Source organism: Mus musculus, chromosome 12 (genome assembly GCF_000001635.26).
Source record: "Mus musculus strain C57BL/6J chromosome 12, GRCm38.p6 C57BL/6J".
Classification (NCBI taxonomy): domain Eukaryota; kingdom Metazoa; phylum Chordata; class Mammalia; order Rodentia; family Muridae; genus Mus; species Mus musculus.
The window spans coordinates 50,482,794-50,497,339 of NC_000078.6; the positions used below are offsets into that span (position 1 = coordinate 50,482,794).

Below are 14,546 nucleotides of genomic sequence, written 5' to 3' on the forward strand. Positions count from 1 at the left end.
ATGGGACCATGTTTTACATGAGAGATAGCATGAAATTAACTGCAAAGGTTTCAAAGCAGGATTGCTCTTCAACAAATAAGCTGTTTCTACGAGATAATCTGATCAACAATAGGTAGAAGACATGGGGCAGATAACTGTAACTGAAACTGGACCAAACCCGAATCACCATTCATTCTGGAGTATTTCTATGTCAAAATCTGTCACAAAGAAATGTATATTGAGTGCTAAAGCCCAGATCTTTTACAACCCCAGCTACTCAGTGTTAGGTCTGGGAAGGTCCCAGCCATAATCAAATTTTATTACTGAAGAGTGGATAAGAACTTGCTCCCTATAGTGTGGCATGAGTAGTGGCCTGGCCTGCCATTCTCAAGAGTTCTGTTTCCTGTCTGGGTATTTTAGGTAGGGACTGAGCCACACTAAGCAATAGACCACATCTATGACGTGTATATGACATGATGTCATGGGACTCAATCATTTACACTTTCTAGAAAGAAATGAGGACATTTCAACAACATTAACAACTTAGTTTCTCGGCATTATATTTTATATTTTATTTACTATTAAGAGAAAAACTGGATTAAGAAGTCATGATTTTAGTTTTAGTCAGGGATGTGACATTGTAGAGGACACTGGATGAGCAGTGGGAGTATTATCCCATTTAATACTGAATAGATTAAAATACTGAACATATATTTTTTTCATTAATTCAACACTCACTATGTAACTTAGGCTGTCTCAAACTTGTGGCAACCCTCCTGACTCAGCCACCTGTATGCTGCAACATAGCTGTTTAAGCAAGAACCTTCATAATTGCCTTCACCTGACTGTAGTCTGAATCGCTGTATTAAACATTCATTTTTTTTTCCTGAGGGAGAAGAGGATTCTGGTTCTATAATAAAGACAGTATGAATGGATCCTGAAAGCTCATTTTTATCCTCCGTTCTTAAAACACCATCAGTGCTTCCTGGAAATATGAAGTTACCAAACTGGAGAAGGAAATTTTCATATGTCCTCAGGGATTTCAGCTCATTGGTTCCAAATCAAAAGGCTACACTGAGGTAAGTGATAGAGCACTAGACATTGATAGAGCACTGAGTGTCAGACTCCAGCACAGCCTCAGCTCCTGCATGATGTGGGCAGTTAAAACAAATGCTGCAGAGACCTTCCAGTTGCTCTGCTACCCTGAGACATCATGAAAGCAAAAAGTGATGTGATATAGTACATTTCAAAGGAATGCTGCCTAGTGGCAAAGATTTACTTTCTTGTAACTTCCCACTGTGCGCATAGGGGCATTATTTTGTTGTTTATGGTATTGCAGTTGTTGTTCTGGTCTTTGCAAATGGATATGTGATGTATAAGTACAGATGCATTTATGTAGAGCCAGAGGCCAAGACTAGATGTCTTCCTCAGTCACTTCAAGTTTCTTGAAATGTGGTTTCAAACATACCAGTATGCATCAGGCATGCCATTCCCAGCTTTGAAGTTACAGCTGCATGGTATCAAGAACAGATTCTGACAAGTGTTCTGAGGGATCTGATCTCAGATCTCATGCTTAGATGACAAGCATGGGTTAAATGAGCCATCCCCCCAGATTCTTGACTCTACATTTTGTTGTTGTTGCTGTTGTTGCTGTTGTTGTTGTTTTATGTTAAGATTCTTGCCCTCTGTGCAAGAAGAGGGAGGTGCCTTCAACATAAAGACTAGATGCTTATGTTTGGACCAATCATTTCATGGATATGGCCTGGAGAACTATAGGACCGTAGAGGCAAGAGCTGATAGGTGCTCAATAGAAGCTAAAACCACCCTGTAATAAAGTGAACTTGGTATAGGAATTTGCAAAGTATTGTTTTACGGTTGTGCCAAAGTTTAGGTGAATTTTTATAAGAATCTTTTAAATCTTGCTTAACCTGCCATTCCTCAGTAATCAGGTTTGGCTTCCTTGGAATGTCTGCCTAGAGATGTCAAGGAAGGACCAATGTTACAGCTTGCCCGTATTGTGGCTTCTAAGGTGAGGGTATTCCTGAGTGCTTTACAGGATTACATGCTTGGTTTATTTTTGTGTACCGTCCTATGGAGTAGGCTGTTGTCATTTCACAGATGAGGAAATCACGAATCCCTAAATGACTTGATGAGGATGTTGGTAGCAAAGAATAGACAAAGGCACGAGCCCAGATGGTCTGATTCTGAGAAGTGCTCAATTGTTGTGCACAGCACGTTATCTTTAGGCAAGAAAAAAAAAAATGAAACAAAACAAAAAAACCTGACTCCCAGTCATATTAGTGTGTGTGATATTTTAGTTGCATCTTTAATTCAAACATGCAAAACCTCACAGGTATTACAGACTGTAATATAGTAATATAGTCATAGAGGACATGACTGGTACTCTACATACATGGGACCAGTACTTCATCACTTAGGATGGGCCTCACTCTTTTGGCAACTACACTGAAGGATAAGAAAGGACACCAGGAAAGTAGGGAAAAGGAATCTTGACACTCTCTGGTGGCTGCAGCTCTCCTGTGAGTCCTCTTCAACTTTTCTTTCTCTTAATATTTACTACTTCCAAATAATTGTTACAGCTCTTTGGTTTCATGTTTGACACATGATCTTCTCTGCCTGTATTTCAATTCCTGGCCCAGTGACTGAGGACAGGCCAGGAAAACCTTCTCATAGGATAAAGCTCTGGCTTTTTAATGAAGCTTTTGAACATGAGCAGCTATTAAATACAAATGGAAGGAAACTGCTTTCCATGAAAGTGATAATAATACACAATCTACTACAAGGATCTAGAAAGTGTAAGGGAACTGACCTCAAACTGATTGCACACATGGAAGCCTTGACTATTCCTGATGTGAGCATTTATATAACACATACACAGAAGCATGCACAAAAATACCAAATTATTACAGATAAATATTAAAATAAGCTTACAAACAGAGTTGAGGCTATGAAAGTATAGGCCTGCAACAATATGCTTTGCTTTGGCAAATTCATCAGGCTTCCATAATAATCTATTATGAAGAACACTGTAATGACATTTCTGCTAGGTGCCATGCACTTGATTCTGGATGTGACTTTGACATGGGAAGAGAAATATCCATGTGTACTGTTTCCTCCTTCAAACCATTGGTTATAAAGTTAGTCTATTTCTTAAAGGAGAGCAATTGCCAGAGTTGGGGGTGTGGCCTAGAGCCCTGTGACATCAACGTATAGAGCAGGTACATAAAAGTACCTTTAGTTCTCCTGTAATGATTGTCTCCAAGACTTACTCTCTCTGCTACCATGGCTTAGTCCTGGAAGCTTCTAGACTCCAGAAAATCTTATCTAGGCCTAGAATATTTCAGCCTCTGAGACTTACTGCTGAATGGGCTTACCCCTTTCTAGCTCTTTCTGGACTCTGGCTGGCTGGTCAACTCAGCTGTTCTGGCTCAAAACTCCTCTCCAAGCTGCTTGATTCAATCTGGCTTCTCTCTAGGCCTCTCCTGAATTGTCCTGCTTCGCCTGAGACTAACATTGGCAATATGCTCTAATATTCTGTTTCCTTTGCATTCTCTGTACACTTGTCCCAGTAAAACGGCCTCCTCACTGTCTGCACTGCCCCTCAAGTACCTTCCCTTTCCTCTCCCTTCTCTTGAGAATTGGGCAGATCCTATTCTGCCAACCTTTCTCTGATCCATCACTTTGTCTGCCACTCAATTAGATATAACTTCCAAAGATGGGTACTTGCTTTTACAAACTAACTTTACCTTCATTGTTTGGAATTAAAGGTGTATACTAAGGGTGTGTCCATATTCCTACCATGAGGATTAAAGGTGTATGCTAAGGGCCAAGGCACACCACAACTAGAAACAGGATTTTCAGTCAATAACACAATCTTAGGATTCACAGTGTGATCAAATACCCAGCAACACAGCTATCCATGGTTCTTGTTTCTTTGCTTGTTTGTTTTTATATTTTTTAAAACCTAACCCAATCCATCAACGTTGGCCAATGGGTCAAAATTTACTAGTTATAGAAGTCATGAGTTTCAAACAGATAGGAAGACAAAGCCAATGAATTACCCAGCCACAGCTTAGTTTGCTATGAACTCTCTAAGAAGTCTGGTGATGGTGAAAGGTCTCAGAAATCAGAGAAGCAAGAGATAGACTGCTGAATATCAGAAGAAACAAACATACATCAACTGCCTCAAAGATATATTTTCCCCAGGTGTTCTTTCAGCAATACTGAGATTTTCTGTCATGAAATATTTCTGATAGTGAGACATTAAATATAAAAAATAACATTATATTTATGGCAAAGGAAAAGATTAAATGTAATTATGGGAAGAAATAGAATACAGACAATTTAGGTCAATAAAACTTAATAGTAAAACTATAGTCTCCAAGAGGAATATCAAAAGGCAGGTGGGATTTTGGTGAAGATGAACCATAAGAGCACTTCTAGAAAATGATATGTAAGGCATAGCACACCATTCATATCCAACCTGGATCAAGCAAGGGTCATATGAGCCATGCTGCTTTGTCCCCATGGCCTTCAGTGCCCTAGGAAGACTCAATTGTCTTCCTTACGTTATACTGCTGTGTAATCTGTGCAATCCTGTCCAGAGAGCAGGACTGGAGGACAAGAAGTTAGTGCTGCCTGTGAAGATCACAGCTGAATGGAAAACATCTAAACAATGTTGAATATATCTCTATCTATCTATGCATGTATGTATATATGAATATAATATGCATAGATACAAAAGTAATATGGAGAGAAGAAGAAATTAAATCTAGAAACCCAAGTTTTAAAAGTCTTCATGTATCTGCTGCAGGAGTAAATTTCTCGTATGATGGTTAAATAAGGCACCTATCTATGAGTATAGCAGAATATCATTAGGGATCATTTTATGTTTCATCACTCAAGCAGGGTTGGGTATGGGTTCCATCTTGTGGAGTGACACTGGCTAGTTACTCCCACAAGCTTTCTGCCACCATTGCCCTGCCATATTTTGCAAGTAGAACATATCTTATGGAGATCATGGGTACTACACCTGGATTGGTGTTAACATTTTTCTTTTGGTAGCATTTAGAGTACCTTTCTGTACCAGACACTAGAACATGGATCTAAAGGTTCTAAGGAACAAATACAGAAAACCACAGCCAGACAATGCACAGAGAGAGAACTTGGAACACAAAGCTCTAAAATGGCATGTCTCCATCTTATCTCCCCTCTCCCACAGAGTTCAAGGAACCCTATGGAAAGGAGACTGAAGGAGTGTAGCCCAAGAGCATGGAGGACACCAGGATAACAAATGTCTCTAAATAAACTGAGCAATGCTCCTGCAATCTCAGAGACTGAAACAGCAAGCACAGGGCCTTCGTAGGTTTGAACTATACATATTTCAGCTTCTAGTTTAGTACATTTACAGGACTCCTGAATGTTTGAGTAAGTGGGTCTCTTGTTCTTAAGCCTGTTCTTGGGGTTCTTTTCTGTCAGCTGGTTTGCCTTGTACAACTTTGATGTGATTTTTTTTCTCTTATTATATTTTATTTTGTTGTTTAAAAAATAAAATAGGAAAAAAATTAAAACCTGGGTGGAAAAAAGTTCTCATGCATGTCTGGATGCTATTCCTATCCAAAAGAAAACAGAATACCTTTTTTGCAGAACGGTCTGGCTGTAGATTTAATGTGAATTTTAGAGAAGAACACATGCAGCAAACAATTTCTCTGAATAATTTTTTTTCTGCTAGCTTCTAGCATTCAGAACAGTCAGAAGACAACTTCTATGTGCTAAGATATAGTAAACCACTGCAAGAAAAGCACAGAGAAAGGCATCACAGAGAAGCATATGATGGCTTAGAATTTTAATAAAGAAGAGTCAAAGTGTTTGCTTATTGTATTTAGCAACAGTTCAGATTCATAAACAACAGAAAAGTATTACTTTTGTTAAATGAAAATTGTGATAACAAGCTCAACCATGCAAGTGGGGCAAACAACACAACTTAGTGACATTAATACAACCAAGACATCGAGGATCAGCAGAGACAAAGAAAGTGAGCAGAAGCAAGGCCAAGCCAACTAAACAAGCAGATGCACATGCAGAGAATGAAGGCTGGGGCGCCCATGGACAAGCACAGACCAGGTAAAGAACTCCAAGAAATGAAGTCCAGCAATCTGAAGCTACTGGATCTCCCAAAGTGAAAGAGACTGAAGGAAATACAAGTCAGAGAGAAGAGAGGAGCCATGTAATCCCAGTTACTCCAAAGTGATTCAATATTAAAATGGAACAATAAAAATATGGGCATAGTTATGATCTCTGCCTCAGCTCTCCATCCTTAGGAGGACCTGTGCTGCAGCTGTTTGCGCACGCTACATTTTTAATGGTCGATTCACACATTTTCCTTTTCTTCATCAACACACACAGTACTAACAGCAACAACTTTTAAGACACAAATACATATTTGGGCAGACAAGCACAGCTCTCCTCAGTGAATGAGCTAACTCAAATCAGAGGCATGGCTGGACCTAATCTATCGCTGCTGCTTTGAGTCTTGGCATTCAGTAGCAAATAAGTTCTTTCTACTATTTTGTGTTGGCTTCTAAACATTTGAAGACCTGATGGGCACCTTCATATCACTGGTGAGCTAAGTGTTTGTTTGTGCTATTAGCCAATTCATTCAAATAGCAAAATGGAGTGAGAGTCGACAGGGGTAAGGATACTTGAGGGCATGGGTGTGATGATGGGTGTAGGTGGGAATGGCTGAGAGTCTGGGAGGAAGCACATACTAGAGATACATAGTAAAGTCCTTCCTAGGTGGGAAAATGGACAAATTCTCCTCCGGTTTTCATTCTTTCTTGAAACACCCTTATTTAGGTAGCCAAATCTCATGTGGAACTCACTCTACCTCAAGTTGGTCTTAATGCATGATCCTTCTGTCTCAGCCTGACAGTATTGAGGTTACAGATGCAGGCCAGGGTTTTTCCAAAATAAGTTTGAAAGTTCCTGTAGACAGAGCTAAAAAGCATCTCACGGTATAGCATATATGCTTTGTATTACAGTAGCTTAGACCCAAAAATTCTTCTTAAAAGCAAATAATTAATCTACAGACATGGAAATCGGGATCTTACCTGACAGGACCACTTCAATGAGATCACCCTCCTGGATATCACTTGCGATTTTCACCAGCTGAAGGATGTTGTCGGAGGCAGGATCGTGCCGAAAAAGCAGGATCTTATCATAGAGTCCATAGAAACCACATTCGGGGAACTGCAAATGAGACACGAGAGTTCAAATGTCACAATTTCCACAAATGTTTTGTCTTAAGAGAAAATTAACGAATGACCAAGGAGGTTTCTAATTCTTTTTTTTTTTTTCACATTTAAAGAAAGGGAAAAAAAATTCCTAGAAGTTTCTGTAGAGACATGATTAAGAATGGTACTCAGCTCAGCAGAGTAGATGGCATAGAGATAAGAATGCATTTTCTCACCTGAAAGAGGAAATCAGCTTATAAAAATTTTGTTACACATAACTTGACAATTTGACAAAGAAACAGGTCAGTCTGCTCTGACACACTGAAGACTAGATATGAGGCAAGGAAGCCAAACACACTGTGGGCACAGAAGTGGAATCTGGATACTCTGCCTCAAGACAGAACCAGGCTAGAGGACACACCTCTCCTTTGGCTCCCCTCACTATTTATTTCCCTCGCTCTCCTTGAGGCTACAAATGCAGGGTCATATGAACCTGCATTACACTGGGTTATCTGACAAATGAGCTACGGATACAAATGGAGCTTTGGGATATTCAAAGTTCTACTGACACATAAGTTTCTCATGGGATTACTGATCAACATTCCATTTCCAGTGTCAAGCTCTGTAATCTCGTAGGGAGAGTCACAAGACAGATAAGGAAAAGGTTCCTTTTGTGATACCGTAATTGGTGTTGGATTTCATGCCCATGGCAGTATATGTGACTGAAGAGAGGAGGACCATGCCCAGAGTCGCACCGCTCTAGAACAGGAGGAAGGAAAAGTAGAGAATCATGGGTTCCGGGCTAGCCTCTGTCATATGTGGAGTTCCAGGCCACCCCAGGCTTTCTATTGGAATAAATGTCCAGAATCTAATATATTCTGAAAGGCAGTACAGTGTATTATGAATCCCACTTTTTCTTATTCATAAAATTAAGGGCTTCATTCATGGGAGGGTTTTTTGTATAAATTAAAAATAAACATATTCAGAACATTCTGGGCTCTTAGAAGTCTATGTTGATGACAAGGCTTAAAACTACTTCTACATATCTCTTAGACTTTCCTAAAATAAACGCAGCAGCTGAAATGATGTCACCACTTCCACTGTGCTAATTAAAATGGAAAAAAAGTAGTTCACTTTTTAAAAATGTCTTCAATAATATCATCATAGCACGAGAGAACAAAGAGAAAACGGAAATACCGCTTTCCTCTGTCTTAAAAACAAGGGACAAAAATTATTCTAAAAAATCCACTTCTTTGAATACCACATAGAATGCACATAAGCACATGGATCTATCTGCTTTACTGAACAGCCACACTCATACAAACAAAAGCATGATCAAGTGATGAAGCATGGCCACTGGCCCGAAGATGTCTGCCCTTTCCTCTCCCCTCCCACCCATCCACTCTCCATACAATCTAACCATGGATAGAAAGCCCTCCTGACCTTGGACCAGCCCATGTGATGTAGTCTCACCTAATGGAAGCTGCTCAATATGTTCCAGGTCCTTTTTGTTATCTTATAGCTTCCTGTGGTTGTTATAATGTTACCAGGATTCATTCATATACACTGCATGGGTAATTTTTATTTGTATTTCATTAAACGGATCTAGCATAATTGTCCATTCACCCACAAAGGAACATCTGTTTTTCCCCTAATTTGTAGTTGCTACAAATAAAAAGTTTACAAACATTTATGTACAAGTGTTTTAGTGGGCATATGCTCTCATTTCATGTGGGTAAACACCTAGGAGTAGTATTGCTGGTTCTCAGAATGAGTGTGTGGGGTGTGTGTGTCCATCTTCACACCAGTGTCACACTCGATTTATAATTATCACAGCTCTTTACCAAGCCTAGACACTAGGGTACTATAATACCTCCTTCAAGTTCCTTGGCTAGCAAGGTAATTTGGGAAATTATATATTGTATTAAATTATATTACTCATAACCCATGTGGATTTCAGTATCACCTCGTCAATTTCTGTACATACACAAAAATTGTTTTATGATTTTTCAGTGATTCTCCATAGACTTATTGGTAGAGAAATATATTTTCTAGACAGGGGTTTTCTATTAGGGGCCAAATATAGCTTTATATATTAGGTATATTTTAATTTTTTATAAATTTCAGTCTATACAACTTAGGTATATTTAGTAAGATTATCTCTAACTATTTAGTATTTTATGATACCATAAATAGTAACAGTATAAAAAACATACATTTAAATTTAAACTTGGAGTATAATTCTTAAAAGCATTGAAAAATATATAACATAACTATAAGATACACACACACACACACACACACACACACACACACACACATATGGAGAGAGAAAGAGAGAGAGAGAGAGAGAGAGAGAGAGAGAGAGAGAGAAAGCTTAGCCATATGCTATATATATCTACAGATTTAAAAATCATAGATGCCAGATAGATAGATAGATAGATAGATAGATAGATAGATAGACTGATTGTGAGATAGACAGATAAATCAATGGAGACATACAATACTGATACTACTCCAACGACATTCTTGACCTGCACCGCCCCCCCCCCCCACTCTAAAATCTCCCTATGACTAGGGAAAGAAGGAAAGACCTAAAGCAGAGATCATGGAGGAATGTGCCTTACTGACTTGCTACTTGCTAGCTTATCTGATTTAGGTATAAAACCCACAGCTATCTGCCTAGGGGCAATATCACCCCCAGTGAACTGGGACCTTCCACAGCAGTCACTAATTAAGAAAATACACTATGAAAAAAAAAAAAAAAAAGAAAGAAAATACACTATGGATTTGCCTATAGGAAATCTGATGAAGGCATTTTCTCAACATCATCAGATGATGTTAAGTTGTTAAACACAAACGAACAAACAAACAAACAAACAAGAAATAGCCAGCAAAATTGGACCCTTGTTAAATTGACCCACAAATACACCACTATTCAAGTATAATCATTCCTTGCTTATTTGTCGAATAGAGTTCATGCTAACACAAAGATCACAATGTAACTTCAAAAGTCACAAAGTCTTTGCTTTTTCAAACACTTTAAATATTCAGTGTATCCAAAGTCACTTTCATTGTGGGTTCCTGTAAAATGAAAGTGAGTTACACACTTTCTATTGTACAGAGGAAGAACCATGGCATAGTTATATTCAAATCTAAGCAAAACCAAATTTCCACTGTCCAATATCTGGGCCTCACAATTGTTGAAGCTCTAAGGAGCTTTTATGTTCTGCTTCTCTGGATCTGCCATCTGCAGAACACATGGTCTCATAGTCTCAGGATGGCTCCACTACACAGATGCTGCTATACTGGTCTCATGGGAGCTCCAATATGCTGGGTCTCCAAAGCAACTAAGGTTGCACCTTCACCAATGGCCTCTTCTCGTTTCTCTTCGGGGATGCCACCTCCCTACCCCCGCCACACAGTATCAAGCCTCAGTTATTCTTCATGACTCACCCATGGCTTCTAAGCCAGTACCACTGGGTGACCCTTCTACAAGACTTCTTTTACTTGCCAGCATGAGAATTAGCTGTAGCCATCCCAGACCACAGCTTCTGTGTGCTGACCCTGAGGCATTAACTTAACCGAAGGTTTTGCCTTAATGATGCTTTTCTTAACCACAGCTAGTTTGCCTACCTCAGCTAACCAGTATCAACCATCCCATTAAAGCAAAGGTTTTGCTTTATTGGTGCCAATCTTTCATTCATCATTGCTGATCCTATAACCACAGGTAATTGTAATGGCAGATCCTTCATTTGAAATACCACAGGAATGGCCTTGAATGAGTCTTTGCTTCTGCTTGAAATATCATTAAGCCAGGCCTGTATTGTATGCATCTCTTTCGGCACCAGTCCTGCTTTCTAAGCACTTACAAGGGATCATAAAGCCTTGAGCACTCAAGGACTTTCAACAGCTCAAAGTTCCAAACTCATTCCACCATCCTCCTAAAAACAACATGATTGGGTCTTTCCTAAGAGTTCATGATCCTGGCATCAATTAATGTCCTACTTGCTTTCTATTTCTATGATAAACATAAAGACCAAAAGCAGCCTTGGGAGGAAAGTATTCATTTGGCTGATGGGTCACAGTCAGCCATTAGGGGAAGCCAAGGCAATACTGAAGCAGAAGTCAGGGAGAAATGTTTCTGACTGGCTTTCTAGCTCCCCATGGCTTGTTCTGCATGTTAATACAACCTGCCCAATGCTGGCACCCCCACCAGTAAGCCAGAGCCTCCCATCCCCACCAAAGAAATAACATATAGAATTGCCTACAGGCAATATGATGAAGGCAGTTTCTCAGGTGGGGTTCCTCTTGCTAGAAACAATAACTTGAGTCAAATTGACAAAACAAAGAAAAAATACAACAAAAAACAAGACCAAAACTAAAACCGAACAGAAATAATCAACAACAAGTAAGTTAAAAGAAAACGAAGAAGAAAAAGAAAAGAGAAATCTGAGCCTGGCCTCTGAGATTTCTTACTGTTATGGTATTTATTAAGAAACTATTCCATCCTAACTCCTGAATCGTTAACAGCACCAGATGTGTGCTACTGTGAGCATATCCATGCTAGAGCTAGGAAACACTTAGGTTGGTTAGTTTTAGATTTTTATTATTATACATAAGTCACCACAAATGTTCGCAGAAGTTTGTATGTGAACATACCTGTTTCTTTCTGATGTGCATAGTAGGTATCTAAAGGAATTTAATATAAGCTGTTAAGCATTTCCAAGGTCACAGTTCCCTTTGCAATCTCTCAGCAGTGGGTGAGGATTCTGGCTGTTATGTATCCTTACAAAGTCCATAGCTGTCTCACATGTTTGTCATTGTACACATCTCCTACACTCACACATGCACACACACACACACACACACACACACACACACACACACTCTCAGAGTATGTGACAGTGAGAAAGTGTGACTAATTCCTTCATTCTTCTTTACATCTTTTATCTCTTTTTCCAATTTTATATTTTTTTATTTTCTGGTTATAAGTTTTTATTCTATGCTTTTTGCAGATTTTTTTCTTACACTTTGTGACATATCTTACCATTTCCTCAACACTGTTTTCTGAAGCTCAGCTGAATGAAGCTTCCAGAGCCAAAAGAGATACCAGCAGGCGAACCACAAGTAGAATAAGTGGAGCACATACATCCAGAGGAAGGAGATTGGGAATTTGCAGGAACATCTACAATTGCTTGTTTGTTCATTCTTGTACAATTCATATTCTTGAACAGGTAAGTGGCTACAGATGCACCACAGGGGCGAGCAACTCATACTTCATACTAGAAAGGCATCTTAGAACTTACAATAAGGTGAATGAGCCTTAGAGGGAATTATGTCGAGCGAGGTGAGACGGCCAGAGAGAGAGAGAGAGAGAGAGAGGGAGAGAGAGAGAGAGAGAGAGAGAGAGAGAGAGAGAGAGACGCTGATACATGGAATCTATCAGAATTGAAGTCATGGCAACAGAGAGGTAAGTGGTGATTACCAAAGGGATTGAAGATGAGGTAGGAATTGGATTGAGGTTGGTGAAACATCTCAAACTCTCAGTTACAACAGTGAAATAGCTCAAAATATCTATTGTAAAACTCGGTGACTATAGTTAATAATATTCCGGTGCCTGGTCAAATGATTGATTAGATAGGTATTTTTAGGTTAAAAAAAAAAGAGAGAGAGAGATAGGCATAAGCACAAGAGGTCAGATACCTCACTCTTCAGTCCAAAGACTTCAGGTGCACAAAGTTTTCCCACAGAATAAATGTAAACCCTAAGGATGAAAACCAGAATAGAAATGTAATTCCATCTGATCACACCAGAAAGCAACAGGAGATAAAACATCTCAGATCTGTCTGCAGGAACAAGGCAACTGTATCCAGGGCTCTCCAGGAATGGGGATGGGGAGTCAGTGGTACTCAAACTGTGGTCTTGTTGGTTCAAGTATCAGATCTGCTTGAGGAAATTGCTACTGCTCCTGGTGCCATCCACTTTGATGGTGCGGAAAGTGCTGCTGCTCACAGCTGCAATCAGGGGACACGCTCTATCCATTTATTTCACAGGATGTTTATTTCACAGACCTGTGATCTAGGAATGGGGAAAACTTGGTTCCACTGCAATGATTGCTTCTCTTTAGGGGGCAGTCTCAGCATTGGGCAATCTGCCCACAAGGTTCCATTCTTCCTAAAATACATTTTGTATGCTCTGAATACCTCTGGGCACCCCTCCAGGAATCTGAAGCAGAACCTGTCCAGGCTGGAAGTGGACAATCTGTTGGAAATGAATTAATTACTCTCATCTTGGTGTCAAAACTGAGATGGGAGGGATCAACTTTAAAGCATGTTTCTTAAACGACTACTAACTCCATGTAGATTTAAACAGCAATTTGACCTACAGTTTAAGACAAAGGAGACAGATAGGAAATGAAGACAGAGATATAAAGCTTACCCTGTTTTTAAGTCACCCATCTTTGTCTGTAAGCCCAAGGGAAGAATAAATGTTTTAACTGAAAAATAGCTTCTTAGATAAATACATATTAATATGTTCAATTAAGCCACCCGTAATGAATAGAATATCATACACTTGTAAATAATAATACATAGTAAAATACAGTTTTGTCAATTTAAATGTTAAAATGCACTTTATACCTAATATACTTTTTTTTTTTTTGGTTTTTCCAGACAGGGTTTCTCTGTATAGCCCTGGCTGTCCTAGAACTCACTCTGTAGACCAGGCTGGCCTCAAATTTAGAAATCCGCCTGCCTCTACCTCCCGAGTGCTGGGATTAAAGGCGTGCACCACCACCGCCTGGTTCCTAATATACATTTTAATTGTTCATTAATTTAACAGTTTGTAACGTGACACTTATATAATTTCTAAATAAAGTCTTCATGTTCTTTACTCCTAGTTATTTCTCTTGAGGTCCAATCACTATGACAGGCAACTTTTAACACCTTCTCGGGTTTCACAGCTCAGACTATAACTGATCTTTATGAACATCATTTGCTAAAAGACAATGAGGCAAAAGCCCACATAGGTATTTAACTTCTATAGAGTGGCAAGTTCCATGCATATCAAGCACATTGGCCATGTAGCTCATGGTTTTCTGTTGCTTCTATAAGTTAATGACAAAGGATAATGAACTCTTACATACTTGACATCTTTTTAAAATTCTATATGTTTTTATTCAAACATCTGAAGCACTGTTGTGAAGTACACATACCTGTAATCCTGCTAGGTATTTTAGAACAATTTTACATTAACTATTTCTAAGTATCTGTCTTTGTGTCTGACAGGCCTCCCATTGAAATGGTCATTCTT

At 39.2% G+C, this 14,546-nt stretch overlaps 1 protein-coding gene across 13 annotated transcripts in view; it reads right to left on the bottom strand.

Annotated features, from left to right (window-relative positions):
• Positions 1-14,546, bottom strand: part of Prkd1 (protein kinase D1) — a 308,046-nt gene that overhangs the window by 141,568 nt on the left and 151,932 nt on the right. For all 13 annotated transcript variants that reach the window (XR_001780432.2, XR_001780431.2, XR_001780430.2 and 10 more), the window contains exon 2: positions 7,110-7,248. Coding sequence is in view for 5 of the 13 variants with exons in the window: in XM_006515586.2 (XP_006515649.1) it covers positions 7,110-7,248 (139 nt within the window). In the remaining 8 variants the exon portion in view is untranslated. The remainder of the gene's footprint in view (positions 1-7,109; positions 7,249-14,546) is intronic.